This window comes from Choristoneura fumiferana, chromosome 12 (genome assembly GCF_025370935.1).
Source record: "Choristoneura fumiferana chromosome 12, NRCan_CFum_1, whole genome shotgun sequence".
Classification (NCBI taxonomy): domain Eukaryota; kingdom Metazoa; phylum Arthropoda; class Insecta; order Lepidoptera; family Tortricidae; genus Choristoneura; species Choristoneura fumiferana.
In genome coordinates, this window is record NC_133483.1 from 18,181,120 (window position 1) to 18,196,803 (window position 15,684).

At 35.8% G+C, this 15,684-nt stretch overlaps 1 protein-coding gene across 4 annotated transcripts in view; it reads left to right on the forward strand.

The window, feature by feature from the left end:
- The window catches only part of LOC141433549 (uncharacterized), a 68,837-nt gene extending 56,516 nt beyond the window's left edge, over positions 1–12,321 (forward strand). For all 4 annotated transcript variants that reach the window (XM_074095635.1, XM_074095636.1, XM_074095638.1 and 1 more), the window contains one exon: positions 7,900–12,321. In XM_074095635.1, coding sequence (XP_073951736.1) covers positions 7,953–8,405 — 453 coding nt within the window. In that variant the 5' untranslated portion in view covers positions 7,900–7,952 and the 3' untranslated portion in view covers positions 8,406–12,321. The remainder of the gene's footprint in view (positions 1–7,899) is intronic.
- The last annotated feature ends 3,363 nt before the right edge of the window (positions 12,322–15,684 follow it).

A 15,684-nucleotide genomic window follows, 5' to 3' on the forward strand; every position in this document is an offset into this window, starting at 1 on the left:
AGCAGACAGGTAAGTGGATGAGTTTAGTTCAAAAAATTTAAACTTTACCTCTTCTTTGGACCACATTTTTTTCTGCACATCTGCACATTTTCTGCACATTTTTTTCTGCTTAATTATGACAAAATGTTATGTTCTTAATACAAACTCATGGTATGGTCATGGTCAATGTGTTCATTGCATGTAAATTCATCAGCACCAATATCTGACACAACAAAGTGTGCATAAATATCTGATACGACTCTATTTCTAGGGCCGGTAGGAGGTGCCACGTGTCAGATACTTTTGCACGCTCCGCTGTGGCAGATATGTGGCGTGGCAGGTACCTACTACTGTATATGCACACCATCTCCTGTTGTAAGTGTTTTGTGCCTCTGTCCCACAGGGGAAGTTATTAATGGCATAGGGAGGATTCAATTGAAATCGATATCGTTTAAATTGAATCTGATATAAATGTTTATCGCAGCGGCGAAAGCTGAAGGAAAATACGAATCTCTGTTGTGACACGCCTTGGAAATGCATAAAATTTTAAGATGTTATAGCATGAACGAACAAAGCATTTAATAAGGTATTCAGCACTGTTCATCAACGTGTTATATTCATATTAAATACATATAAAAGTTAAAACATACCCACACAAAAAAATGTATATTCTATATTTTTCTACTTCTAGACAGTCCAGTTAATTAAAAGGAAATAAGAATGACTGACTTGCTTACGTAAAATAGGGAAAAAACCTTATTGCAATTTTCTATAAGTTTGGCATTTTACATACAACTTTGAAATGATTTAGATTCGAGCTGTTTCAGTCAATCAAGTTTACAAAATCATTGCTACACGAAAAACGTTGAAATCTGTATTGGTTTTCTTGGGATTACCGTTTTACATCATCGAGTCCTTTCTTGGTGATACTTAGACTACCATACAAATAAAAATAATTTCGCAGGTAATTCGTTTTAAGATATCATTAAGAACACAAAAATAAACTTCCTTTTTTGAAGCCAATCAAAAAGCTAGTCGCGCGTTGCATCTGTTTGCGCCCGTGCTAACATTACTGCAAAACAACTCGACTGACACTTCTGCTTAAGGTGCAGTGACGTCATCAAGATGGCTGACCATGTGTGGCGTTAGGTAAAGTGCAGCGACCCCGGTCAATGTTAATGTCAGCTGTAAACCATCGACAGCTTAATGGGCTTTAGATGGAATTAATGGTAGACCAGTGACTATACGTCAAATTCGTTTCATTAGGAAGTTTATGAGTAAATAAGTATACAACAACAAGACAGTTCAGCTAGAGTCACTTGCATGCAGCAGAAAACCACATCTCGTTTATGTTTTAAGCATATTTTAATATTTTAAAAATGAAACTGTTACATAGAAAACAACTTTATGAATTTTAAACATACTTATTTATTTTTTAGGGTTCCGTACCTCAAAAGGAAAAACTGAACTCTTATAGAATTACTCGTGTGCCTGTCTACCTATCCGTTTATCATAGCCTTGCTCCGAGACTATAGAATTTGTTGCACATATGTTAGTCGGTGATCCAAAGACGGACGTGTAACATATATATAAATGATTTTTATACATGGGGGCCACTTTTCGAGATATCTGCGAGAATCTCAAATATGTATTGTTACACTTTAAGACAAATAAGTACCCGTATTTAAAAAAAAAATATATGAAAATAGGCGAAAATTGACCATCCTCCTTGTCTGTAAAACTACTGGACCTAAAATAAACATAAAATTATAACCAATCAATACCTATAAATTGCAGGAGAACTTATGAAAAGTCGATGGTATTTAAATTAAGTAGAGATTTCAGTAATATCACAAATTACAGAACCCTCTCCACTTCATGCGAGTAATATAACTCCCGTATACGTTTGTTAATGACAATCAAACGGAATACAATCATTATGTGTCATTGTGTTAATTTGAAATGCTTTTCAACTTTTTTCAAAATTCATTTATCGCGATTTAATTATGTTTTTAAAATAACTACTTAAAACGGTTAATTTAATTTGCCATCTTTGTTATTCTACATTTTTTCGAGTAGTTACTTAATTACATTGTCATTATAACATCATTTTTTACTGCTTACATTGCAAGGGCAACCAGATTTTTAAATTTTACTGTACCTACTTAATGTGTACCGTAAGTAAACTCAGGTTTCTATAGTCCCACCGTTCATCAATAGTCCAAACGGACTTTTTAACATTTCGAACAATTCCGGAACTGCAGGGCTACTACGAAACTCGAAACTCGAAGTTCGTATTGTACCGTCCATCTCGCTTTCGTATTAAATAGTATAAGGGGTGATTAGTGTTAACTGGCGGAGGTGTGACCGCTCTATTCGATTTGTTCGATTAGAGAGTTTCCGTCGTTAACGCCCTGATGGCGAAACGTAAGTGTCAGAGGGACCGCACGACACGAACTTCGATTTTAGAGTTTCGTAGTAGCCCTGCTGCTAACGTCATCTAGGAGGTTTATCGTGCACGTTTACGGTATGTACATCGTTATTTGTGTTACAGAAGAACTAGGTGAAGTTATTTATTTACGAGTACGCACTAGTTATGTTTAAAGTAATAGTTTCAATTTCATTTTAATGATTGTTTGCCTTCCTGCAATTTCAATTCGACTCCAGATAACTGTTTACAGAGCGAAGCCGCGAGTAATAACTATCTAATACTTATGTATGTAGATAAATAGTAATAATCGTATCCTACTAATATTATAAATGCAATGTATACACACACACACACACACACAACAAACAACCCGCCGATCAATCAATGAGTGAGTCAATGATGACGCTAAAACGGCTGGACGGATTTGAATGAAATTTGGTATGCAGCTAAACGTCTGGAATAACACGTATATAACCGTAACTCTATAACCCAATATTCTCACGGGATCGGGATAACATCCCGAAAGGATTAGAACAGGGTTTCTTAAAGTGGGATCCGTAGCATGTGTATCAGGGGTCCGCAGTAGGTCAGTCTGTAAACACATTTATTAGGAAATTTCCAAAAAAAAATTTGACGGCGGTCCGTGGAATTGTTTAAATTGTGAAAGTGGTCCGTGACTACAAAAAGTTCAAAAAACCCTGGATTAGAAGCATGAAATTTGGCACGGGTGTTTAATGTGCAACGTTAATGAAATCCACGTTGTAGACAGCCGGTGAAATTACTGGCACTTGAGGTATCCCATCTTAGGCCTCTATGTTGGCAACGCATCTGCAGCAATACCCCTGGTGTTGCAGATGTCTATGGGCGGTGGTGATCTCTTACCATCAGGAGACCCACTTGCTCGTTTTCCATCCAGTCGAATAAAAAAAATACTTTTGGGAATTCCTATGGCAAGGGAATGTATTAAAATCTCAGAAAATTACTTCAACTGCTAGATTTATCCCCTATTTCACCACCCATTGATTAATTTTATATGACGGATAAATGTAATGCCGTCTCTGTTTGTTTTGTTCAAATAGAATAGACGGAGACGGCATCACATTTATCCGTCAAATAAAATTAATCAATGGGTGGTGAAACAGCCCCTTAATGGTTTAAGCGTCCGAAGCCGTGGTTACACAATAACACACACTATTTACATACTGCTCGTAGTATGGTTATAATAAGCCTGTCCGTATCTAAGCTTCACTACATTCACTATTTGTGGAGGGTGCCACTCAATAGTCTGGGGCGCGTCTGTTGGTTTCCGATCACAGCGTCGATTGATCCGGTAAATAGCTACCGAACACAAGTTAACTGTGTGTGTATCGCTACTTCTTAAGCCCGGTTCACATTTATCTGTCTTGTTGTGTCATGATGCTCTCTGCCTCTCTCTCTCTCGCTCTCTATGCTTGTGATGCGACACAACACAAGCCGTCACAACACACTGCATGAGATAAATATGAACGCAACCATTATAAAATGTATGAAACCGATACCGTTCTGATGCGTTACGACACCAAGACGACAGATAAATGTGAACCGGGCTTTACTGTGATGAACCTTGTTTATTTGTGAATCAATAAAAACACGCTTCAAATGTGGCAGATGTACTTGTCGAATTGTACGTTTCGTTGTAACATTCGGCTGCGTGAGATATAATAGAGCTTGCTTATGATATGACACTTGGTTCTAAGGATTATTCCTTTAAGTTCGCTAGAGAGTCAGATGCTACAGATGTATTGAATAATGTTTTGCGTGAGAGTTTTGAGAGAGAGAGAGAGAGAGAGAGAGAGAAAGGTTACATAAGTACCACCTAAAACTAAGACTAAAACTAGCACCATAACGATGTTACTTGGTGACACCACAGGATACCAAAAAGGCTCTCCACTCAGCATGCTGTAGCCACACATACACATTATGTGCAGTAACGCTGGTTTTCTGTGGAGCCCAAGATTAACACATATTCGATACCTACACAGAAAAAACACGTTAAGAAGAAATAATAATTAAAAAAAACATCGAATAGTATAAAGTGGGGCCTACTCAGCATAATGTTGCGGCAAGCCGCAACGCTGTTTTTCAGTGGGACCCATTAAAACTAAACACATAAAATAAAAATATATACACACTAGGCTGTGGCGACACGAAAGCCAGCGGAACGTAGTTCGCAAATAAAGTTACATTCCGGAAGAATGTGTGGCAACACTAGCTCATCTGTAGTCATCTGTAGCCTATTTAGACGGTAAATGATTATAGAATGATCTAAGCTAAGGTCCAACCGCTTCCAACCAAGGAGTTCTATAGTTCTATGGGGGAGGACTATGTAGACCGGCTGATATGATGATGACGATGATGATGATGACTGGCCAAAGATATTACTATACCGGGTGTGGCCTGTAATATGAGCAAATAATTAAAACAGACCATACTCGTCAAACTAAACAACATTAGTTCAGCGTTTAAAAATAATTTGTTTTTTAATTTTTACTACACTTTTAAGTTGCGAAGAAGCAAATGTAAACCAAAATGCTTGTTGTTTGTAGGGTGACAGGTGATGTTAGTAAAGTTGTGTTCTACGATGGCGTACATTGATAGCAGTATTTAATTTGTATGAAAACGGGAAAATCTAAAGACTCCATTATTTTTAAAAGTCGCTGAACTAATGATGTTCAGTTTGACGAGTATGATCTATGTTTTAATTTTTTGCTCGTATTACAGGCCACACCCGGTTTACCTATATCTAGCTCTCTGCCACACCAGTAGCAGTATTCAGTGTTATTTTTTGCAATATCGATAAGAGCAGCACTAGTTAAACTATATAGGTAATAAGTAAATGAGAAAATAACATTTAAATATGAAAAAAATCTGTTAAAACTCGGCAATTTTACAGCCGACTTTTATAAATTTTAATATTTCTATATTGTGATTTCATTAACACTAACGAAAGTAAAGAAATACTGGAGAGAACAATCCATGCATTGTTGTCGGATGGCTATGCAGAATAGAAAATACCTAGTGCTTTGTACAGAGGTGCAGTCAAGCGCACTTTTCTCCAACAATGCCGTACAGTCACGTGCAATGTATCGGTCACTTTTTATAGCTGCTTAAAAGGTTTTTTGTGTCATCTAATAAGCCTCTATACTGCTATAATACGGGGGTTTCTAATCGTGACAGCATGCGGTAATCTATGATTAATTTCTGCTAAGTACCAATGTAAGATGGCAATGCTGGGGTCTTTTTTTGTGGAATATAAATACAATGGTGGATGAAAGGTAGCTTCAGTTCTATAGATATAATTTTTTTCATTGTTGAATATTTAGCGGAAAATGCCAAGACAAATGAATGAGTTGTAGTTGTCTTCTGTTATTGTTCTCTTAACATTTAAACCTATTTGTTAATTTAAGACTTATAGAGGTAGATATGTACGTATATGTTATGTTTGGTAGGTATGTGCACTTGAAGCACACTTGATTTCAATAAAACATAGCTAAGAACCACCGCTAGATCCCAAAGACGACAGACAGACAGTGGCGTCAAACTTATAACACTCCCTTCTTTGTGTTGGGGGTTAAAAGCGATTGAAGAAGTCTGCTCAAAATTTCAGTAGGTTCGATAAAAAAATCGCAATTAATTTGGGGCCCTGGCGCTCTGAGTCTCTTCAAAGACCATCAATGAGACTCAGAGATACCACAGGAGACCGTAGAGCTGGCGGCTTCCTCGTTCAACGCATGAGTCTTACGATCCAGCGAGGAAATGCTGCCAACATCTTTGGTACACACACAATGCCGCAGGGGCCATTTTTAGAATTATTGTAGTTTTAGTTTATTTAATTTTAATCTAGCTTTATCTTATGTATTGTAGGTAATCTACCTTTTATATTATTCTATCAATAAATTATGACACAGAAAAAAAACAAGTAAACCGAACACTTAAGTATAACTAAATCCTTTACTTCAATCTTGAACATCATTCGACCATCCGGAATCCCGTCAATCACTTTTGTTAGCAAGTTCAGTCGGGAAGTGAGTGGCAGACATTATCGCGTTTACGCTACACAGCCTCTGTTGTTTGCGGCAACCATTGTGAACGTCAGACGCCAGTGCGTTTAGTATTCTGAGATTCTAGATCCTGAATTAATTCTCAGATTGTGGATACTGAATTCATTTCGAGTTGATTGTATTTGACTTGAGTGAGGTGAAACGGGCGTCTTTCATCGTTTCATAAAGGGTTTCATCATGTCAGGTGAAAGACGTCCACTACTGGACATGCCTCCCCCAAGGCTCTCCACTCAGACCATAAAGAGTTTGAGACGATTATATCGAAACTTTTGCAGCTGCTTTCATAATTAATTGCTGAAGTTTTATGATAGGCACTTTTTCTATTTGTGGTCCAACCTTACCTTAGGTTCTAATCAAATATGACAGGCACTTGATCGAAATCATCAAAATCTTTAAATTTTAATATAACTAACAGACTCAACGTTTGAGATTTTGAGATTTGACGGGCATAATGCGTATATACAATTTTCAAATCCCGTGGGAAATGGGAATAAAGAGCAGCTTAGGAGTTACAAACACACACAAACTTTTGAATTTATAATATTAGCAGGATCTTAAGTTTTATGACCTAAAAGATTTATTGATCCTGAACTATATAAGTACTCAGTGGCACAAAATTTGGCCCACTCTACATACAAAATTACCTATTAAGTACTGCATACATTTTGATTTGAGGGTCAGATTTTTTGCCCGTCCGTATATATTATCTCGAAAGTAATCTCTGTAAATAATCAGTGTTCTAACTAGTAATCTCTGAATAAAAACCGAATCTTCTGACGCGAAACGCGTCGCGTGCGCATCAAGGAACTATTCGTATAATTTATCGTCTTCAAATGGGATGGAAAACCAGTACAATAGTTAGTATTTTGTGGAAACCGCGATTATCTCAGGCGCGTTTGCGTGTGGACAAACAATCGACGGGATTTTATTCCCATAAGTTTTTTTTAAACTATACTGATTCAGAATAATAATTAACCGAGATATACTACTTTAACTTAATAATACCTAATTCTCGGTTGGACTAAACTATACATGTTTAACTTAAATTTTCCGCTCAAATGGGTCAGCGGCCATAAAATGCAGCCGTCTCGTCTACCTGATTTTTTTATAGCTACTGTAGTAGATGTGCTCTTGTGCAAACGTTTGTGATATTTCGTGAAATCTACTTGATTTTTACCAAACTAATCCAATCCATCAAAATCTTTTTAGCATGGACTGAGCTTTCAGTGCTACAAAAGTCAGAAATCTTAAAAACTTATCAAGTTTATTAGTCTAACTATACTGAATAATCATTCAATTTAGGTCAGGGTTGCATTGCTCTGCCCCTGAGCCTAGTCCAAGTTTTTTTGCATTTTATATTTAATAACCCACTTTTTTTCTCAATTCCAGGTCTCACAATGAGGTGTCATTGATCTACGAGGCGCCCCGTCCCCACATCCAAGATGACATCAGAGCGAGCCATCCCTCATCTCCGGGACATCTTCGGCCTCAATCAACAGTACGATACTAAGAGCTTTGAAGACGAAGACAAGAGTAAAAAGTCGAAGAAGAAGAAAGATGACTTCCGCACGTACCCCAACGGGGACGTCAAAACGTTGGAAAGACACCTCAGCATGAAGAAGACTATAAGGAAGAAGATAATGCGTGATCTCCAGCAGGCGTTCGTTGAAGACCCTAACGAGTTTAAGGTTGAAAACACGAGCCCTGAGAAATTGAAGGCGGAACTGAGCGCCGAGGCTGTGAAAATCGAGAAGAACGTCCGGAAGAATGATCCGACGTTCTTGGACATGCTAAGAGGGGAGACCAGGGGAGAAGAAGCGAGAGAGGAGCAACCGCCCGCCGAGAAGACTAGCTTCTGGCGAAGACTCACCATGAAAAACAAAAACAAGAGATAAAGGAAGCCGTATCGACGACCCTTCTTATCGAGCTGAACTGGCCATCTAGATCTCTAAAGGACTGTAACTTTTGCCAACTGTGTAAATTTTAGCCAATCGAGAAGAAGTAAATATAAATGCAGTTTTATTTGATCAATTAGGAGTGATTTTGCAACTGGCTCTATTAAAATAAGATTTAAATGAGGTTCCAATCTACGAGTGCATCGGAAAATATAGTTAAAATAACCATATTGATGTTAAAATTAATGCAGTGGACTTGAATTTAGACTGTATTTAGGGATGTTGGCATAGATTATAAAAAGACCAGTTTTGTACTTATTCTATGTCAATTACTCGGATAATATTTATTAATATTACTTACTACTGTATCGTAAGTGTTTGGACTTCTGATGTGTACTGACTATTCAATCTTTACGAAAAGAGCTCGTGTTTATAAATTAAGAGTTCCTAAAGTTAATAAGGCATATCTGTCTAATGTTTGCTTCGACACTGCCTGTCATTTACGACGCTTTTTAACGTAACTTTTAATCTAATTTTAACAAAAACAGGTTAAACAGTTATCGAGTTAACAAACAATGCATTTCAAGTGATTATTGATAATTACAGAAACTTACAAAATAATAGTCAAAAGAAATTAAGTGCCTAAAAATATTCGACGTTTTTAAGGTGCAAATATTAGTATTGAATTATTGACACTAGACCATTAAAAAATAAAATTATAAATAGTTTTTGGCCTTTTGCATCTTGGTCGCTCAGAGTAAAATAAAAATAAATTATACACAAAGGAAATTAAACAAAAAAGTGAGTTTCAATATTTCGTTATGTAAAGTACATTAGTGTTTTCTGACAAGACTAGGTAAGACGAAGGCAGCTCTTAGTTATAATATGAACTAAGTACAATAGTTTAATTCAGAATTTTTTAGTTATTTAACTGGATAGCTTAAAAATCTTAGTAACTAGCTTAATTCTTTAAAATGGTAACGGACTCGCTGAGACGAAAATAATATCTAATGTGAACTGTTAATTATTGTTTTACTTGATTATGATAAGATTGACGTTGATAGAGGACTATAGGGTAAAAATTAGCACTTCATCCAAAAACTTTCCATAGCAAATTTGCGAAGAAAAGTTTCAGGAAACAAGTGCAACTTTTTTTTGTATGCGTCTTGGCTATCAGATCAAATCTTTCGCTGTGGTATTAACAAAACAGTTTTTTATCTGCCGGACGTTCTGATCCTACATAAATGCGGAAATGTATTGAGCAAAATGCCTTCTAAATTCTGGAGAATCAAACCTGTGTCATAAGATGTTGTAGAATTAGTTATTTGTTAACTGGTTATTTGTTTTTGAACATGATTTTATTAAAATTATTTCTATTTAGTAAATGGCTTGCTCCTGTGGACAGATTTGAGATCATATGTTTGACGTCCATCAGTCCCTTCCGTTTACTATCGTTTTCTAGTAGTAAGAATACAACGTCTTTTGCTACAGATGTTTTGAGGTAGAGTCAATTTTAGAGCCTTTGCACACTGCGTTTTTTCTTTCCTAGATCAGCCATACAACTCGCGTGCGTATCGCACGAGTAAGCAAACGTGTCGTGTAAGCAAACGCGCTTCAAGCGCGTTTAAAAAACGCAGCGTGCATATAGGCTTTTAGTGTTGTTTCATCCTTTGTGATAATTTGCATTAGTAGTTGGCAGAACTTTACATTTGATTGACTCGGATTGGAAGTTAAATTATGGAGGTTCATGTCATAATAATATAAGAATGAACTACAACTTTTTAGCCAGCTACTCACTCCGCTACTCACGCGTTTATAGACGTATAAGACATTTTTTTTCAATCAAAATATAAAGTTAAAACTTTGGTTAAAACCATCCGCTGTAAAACTCCACGTAGGTACCTAGTGCAGATATGCGGTATTTAATTCATGTACCTATGTGGTAGATGCCATTTATTTGCACAGATCTTTTTCCTTGGTAATCATTAACGATAATTATCGCGATAATTACGAACCTAATTTACCAACTGATAAATATTAATTATAATAACGTCTATACCTTCGTATGATATTATTCGTAAAGTCTATAGTGTATATTTTAACGTATGTATAGTTAAAGTGAGAAAAGCTTCTCCACGTCAAAGTCTTTATTACATTGACATAAGATTGATTTTGACTTGGCCTGTGTAAAAACTTTTTCACTACATCTATACCTAATTCAGTGCGTCACTTTTTTGGCGTTACGTCAATGAGGGCTATCGCGTATGAATTCACCGCTAGAGGCGCTAGTGTAGCGTGAGGTCTCCCGAAATGTCAAATCTCATAGTTTTTGGGTGAGCTACGCGGGTTTATTTATAATTAGAGTAATTTTGTGAATATTTTGCAATATCTTAAATTAATTATGGCAAATATGCGTTCCGGGGTAATGAATGTCTGTGTTTTGTGACAGTTTTGTCTTTCGAAAACCTTTGTCCTCCCTTTTTCCGAACAAAACGGGGACTATGCAACACTGTGGCATGCTCGATATTTTTATGGTACGGTTTTAAGGTGTATTAAATATGATTTTAATCTAAACTTTGTTTTCACGCCCGTAATAACAGACTTTGAAAGCCACATTTAAAACCTCACGCAACAGTGGCGCCATCTAGAAAAACAAAAAACGATAGCCCTCATTGTGTGTATCCGAACACAAGAAATGTAAAAAATTTAATATAGGTACGATATGTTATTGGATAATGAGTACCCAGATCTAGTATTAAGTTGATTTTCAGCACTGAGTTACACTATACTCAATGATACGAGTACCTATATCGCATCTATAGACGTATCTGGTTTGCTTGTGGTAGAGAAGTAGCAAGGTAAAAGGTTAATCTGGATTAGTTATTTTTAGTGAAACCAAGTCAACTTATGTCATTTTCAAAGGTTGTAAATATCCTGAATAACAAGTACTAAATTATGTTTTAAAATTTCGTGATTTTCACTCATAACTATTGCGATGTAAAAATATCATGGTCTACTTATAACCACAGGCACTATAAAACGTGGCTGAAACGCTGAAGTATGTAATTATTTGCGGGTGCAGTAAGTTCTATTTATTTATGGTACTTTCAGTCAGACTATGATGACAGCAAACCGAGTTAGTTGGACAGGAGCGTTACAGTGCTCCCCTTTTTTGTTATTACTTATAAAATATCTCGTTCTACATTGTGATGTAACCTTAAGTCGTTTATGCTAGTTCATGCGTGTGTACTGTCAAGTACGACCTATCATAATAATAAAAAAAAATACGAAGGTTTTTTGCTGACTGTACTGTTTTTAACTATACTAGCTTTGTCATCCAAACTACATATCCATACTAAGTTTCTTTATCCGTTAAGGAGTTCCCTCCTGCGAAGACGATTCTGTCTGGGACAAAATTCCAGAAGTTTGCAGAGATAACATTATTGGTTAATTTATCTATGCTAAACAAACTAAAAATATTCCAGTTTAACCACTTTTGAAATCACGCTCATAAACTTATAGTTATTCAGAAATTGAGAAAATCTATATTTAAGGACGACGAGTCTAATAATTAAGTTTTACAGCTAGTCAAAAATTTTATTTGAGCGCTGATCTTAAAGCAATACTTAAAACCCAATTTTAATGGTAATTTTATATGTTGTTCCATAAATTCTCCTCATATAGTGTATAACTACATCTTTATCCTAAATATTACATTTGTACAGTTAGCAAAAACTGATATGAACATTTTATGATTCGGTTGTTGTTAACAGTAGGGTACACAAGTAGTTAAATACAATAAGTATCATATTTGGTAAGCGGTAATTGTATATGTAGACTGGTGGAAATTCCTAACAGTTCGTTGTGACAATTTTAGGTATTATACTTATTGCAAAATAAATAATTTTACAAATTTCTTGGGCGTGTTATTTATTTTAACAATACTTGCATATTATTTATAAGTATCTCCTTAAAGATCCGCGCCTGAATTACCTTTAACAAAGTCTTTTTTAATATTTACGTTGGACTTCGTTCGGCTCTTTGATTTGTCCAGATTTTCTACATAATTGAAAACCATCGGTTATATTTTTGTGAGTAAAAATTTGCTAACTTTCGCACAGCTAAATCTCAGGCTTATTTATTAGTTGAAGTTTAAAAGGCTATTTCACCACCCATTGATTAATTTTAACCGATGGATAAATGTGATGCCTTCTTCTGCTTTTTGTTTTGTTCGAATAGACGGAGACGGCATCAAATTTATTCATCGGTTAAAATTAATCAATGGGTGGTGAAACAGCCCCTTACACTTGTGTAGCAACTCCTAGCGCCTACATGGCGCTATCAAAGTTTCTGAACTCGGACGTAATGTACAATTCCGATGCTCTTAAATATCCGGATATTTCTTGTTTCTTTTTTTATGACTTATCGAATTTTGAATCGGGACAATACAAACGAATGTATACCATTCAAAAGGGAAAACAGGCCACTTACATGTTTCATCGGTACTTACAATTAATTTAAGGAAAAATATTTTTCCAGTCTACTCTGTTGTATTAATAAAACCATTTTTAGACATTGTTGTACAAGTTGTTATATAAGAATTAAATTTATTAGTATTTTAGTTTTACCAAGGATAGTTACTCTACGAGGCTCCTATTTTCTTTTGGGTAATATAAAATCCTGAAATCTCAACCACTAACTTTACAGACGTAAAAATATAACGGTAGGTATATTCATGACTAGTATTCATGACATAGACTAGCAGAAGTAATTTTGATGAGATTAAAGGGTAAAATACCAAAATTTCAAGTCGACTTATGCAGTCAACGATCATGAATATATATAACTGATATAAGACAAGCATGTGCCCAAGGTTTTCGCCGTGGAAAACTAAAAATAATTGTGGCTTATAGCTTTAAGACATAGGAACACCTGTATCTGCCACAGCGGAGCGTGCAAAAATATCTGATAGGTCGTACCGGCCCTAAAAATAGAGTCGTATCAGATATTTCGCTTTGTTGTGTCAGATATAGGTGCTGGTGACCATTAATATCACAGTAATCCGTTCCCGTTGAACGAGAATAGCTGTTCTACTATATACACTTTCTAGTAAGTATAGTTTCTAGTCGACCAAGAAAATGGTTTACCACCCTAAGGTTTAATGTCATTTGTAGCGCTTAAAACGATAAAACGTCAAAGCCTATTTTCACTCACAAGTCAATATGACCATCAGCCTTATTGTTTTTCTTTACGCCTAATAATGAGGGATAAAAACGTTTCAATTATTAAATTGATCAATGTAACCCCAGTTTACGGTTTGTCGGCATGGCAAAATATTTTGATACTTATATCCCTTTCAAAACTGGGCAATACAATTGTGGTTGTTCTTTAAGATTCACTTTTTCTCAAAAATATTCGTATTAACCTTATGTTCAACATATCGTTTTAAATAATTACTAATTTTCCAATAAGCATGCGATAGACAGAGAAGCATAAAGTGGGCACGATTCTTATGCCTAATAAAAATCACTTTTGTACGGCAGAGAAGCTTCTGTACTTGTGCTATTACTTATTCTGTGGTGGGTTATACCATCTGGGTTTTTTTTAATTTGCCGCATTTTTGCAGGTTCATCTCTAAGAATCTAATGTGCCAGATTCTAGCACAACCCGGCCCTATACCACGTGCAAAACTCGAACTTCGTATGTTGCCGTCCCGCTGTCGCTTATGTCATTTAATACGCGAGTGAAAGGGACGGTGCGATACGCACTTCGATTTGCGAGTTTCGTAGTAGCCCCTCTGGTTAGTACGCGATTCAGTTTTTTTTACTGTATGTCGTGTAACGAACATCCGTGCAAAATTTTATTTTTCTACCCTTAATGGTTAAGTAGTTAGTATTTTTCATAGATTCCGTGGATATCGGGATATAAAGTAGCCCTTGTGTTATTCCAGAGATGAAGGTATGTGCATACTAAATTTCGCCCAAATCTGTCCAGTATTTTAAGTGTGAAGGAGTAACAAACACACACAAGTTTCCTATCTCTTTCTCTTATTATCTTTTTATCTCTTTCTTTATGTTTTGGTGTATACAAACCGGAATACCCACCATTTACAGTTTCCGTCGATCGTGGTTCTCCATAGATGTCGCCACCGCGTGCTGCCACATATCGATTCTAAATCCTTATATACCTTAACAAGTTTGTAAGTGACACTCGGTAGAACCCTGTCGCAGGGAGCCACTGCTGCCTTTATCAAGATTTTATTATAAGTGCGGCAAATGCTGACTGCGACAGGATTCTAGTGTGTCTCATACGACCTTGTCAAGGTATAATTGCTTTTTCTACCCTTTGGTGCCACTGGCTAGCATGATTATTGTGATTACTGTTACTTGTATTGTCACTCATTACGTTCATTTTTGACTCATTAGGCGTACTGAGTGATAAACAAGTGACACTCATGCTACGCTTTTTGAGAGTAGGAATATTTCACTTAGGAAAGAATAGTGCAGATTAGGTACATTCTCTGACAATAACTTTTAGTACTCGCTAGGTTTTAAAAAGTTGAATATCGGATCAAATCGATCTGAGTCCGTATTGTCTAACGCGCTGAGGTTCACAATCACATTCAACATCTGTTTCTACCCTTATACAGTGTGATAGAAAGAAGTTGTGAAAATTTGAATTATAATTCCAAGCGCGTAAGAAAATAAGCCCTCGGCTTAGGTATATTATTGTCAGTCTACTGCACCAGAAACTGGGCTATTCGATCCTAAGTAATAAATCGCTTTAATTTTTCAAGGAAATTTGCAAATTTTTCTAATCGATAGAATAGTTTCACTTTGTACTGTTTATTTATATTATACTTTCCGAATTTCCTGAGTTGGAAAATAATAGATTCATGATATTAGTTATAAATTACATTAATAAATTTAGAGATCAGGAAGTCAGGAAAGTACAATATTGTTGGTACGTTGTGATTTCTTATCCAGGTCATCTCAAAAATACTATGCAGTATAGATCTAATTGTATGTATTATATTCACCTCTTTGTTTTAAGTAACATCCAGCATGAGATTTTTTGTGACTTGTCAGTTTTCTCGTGATTAACGATGAGCAGCCAGTAACAAAATAGAATCATTTAATAAAAATAGGAAAAAGTGATTCATACTATTGATATTTGTTACTAACTGCGTTTTTGAAGGTTCAGAAATAAAAAAAATATAAATATATTCAATGGATGCAAAAAATAAGTTGTACTTGATTAAAAATCCAAGAAAATATTT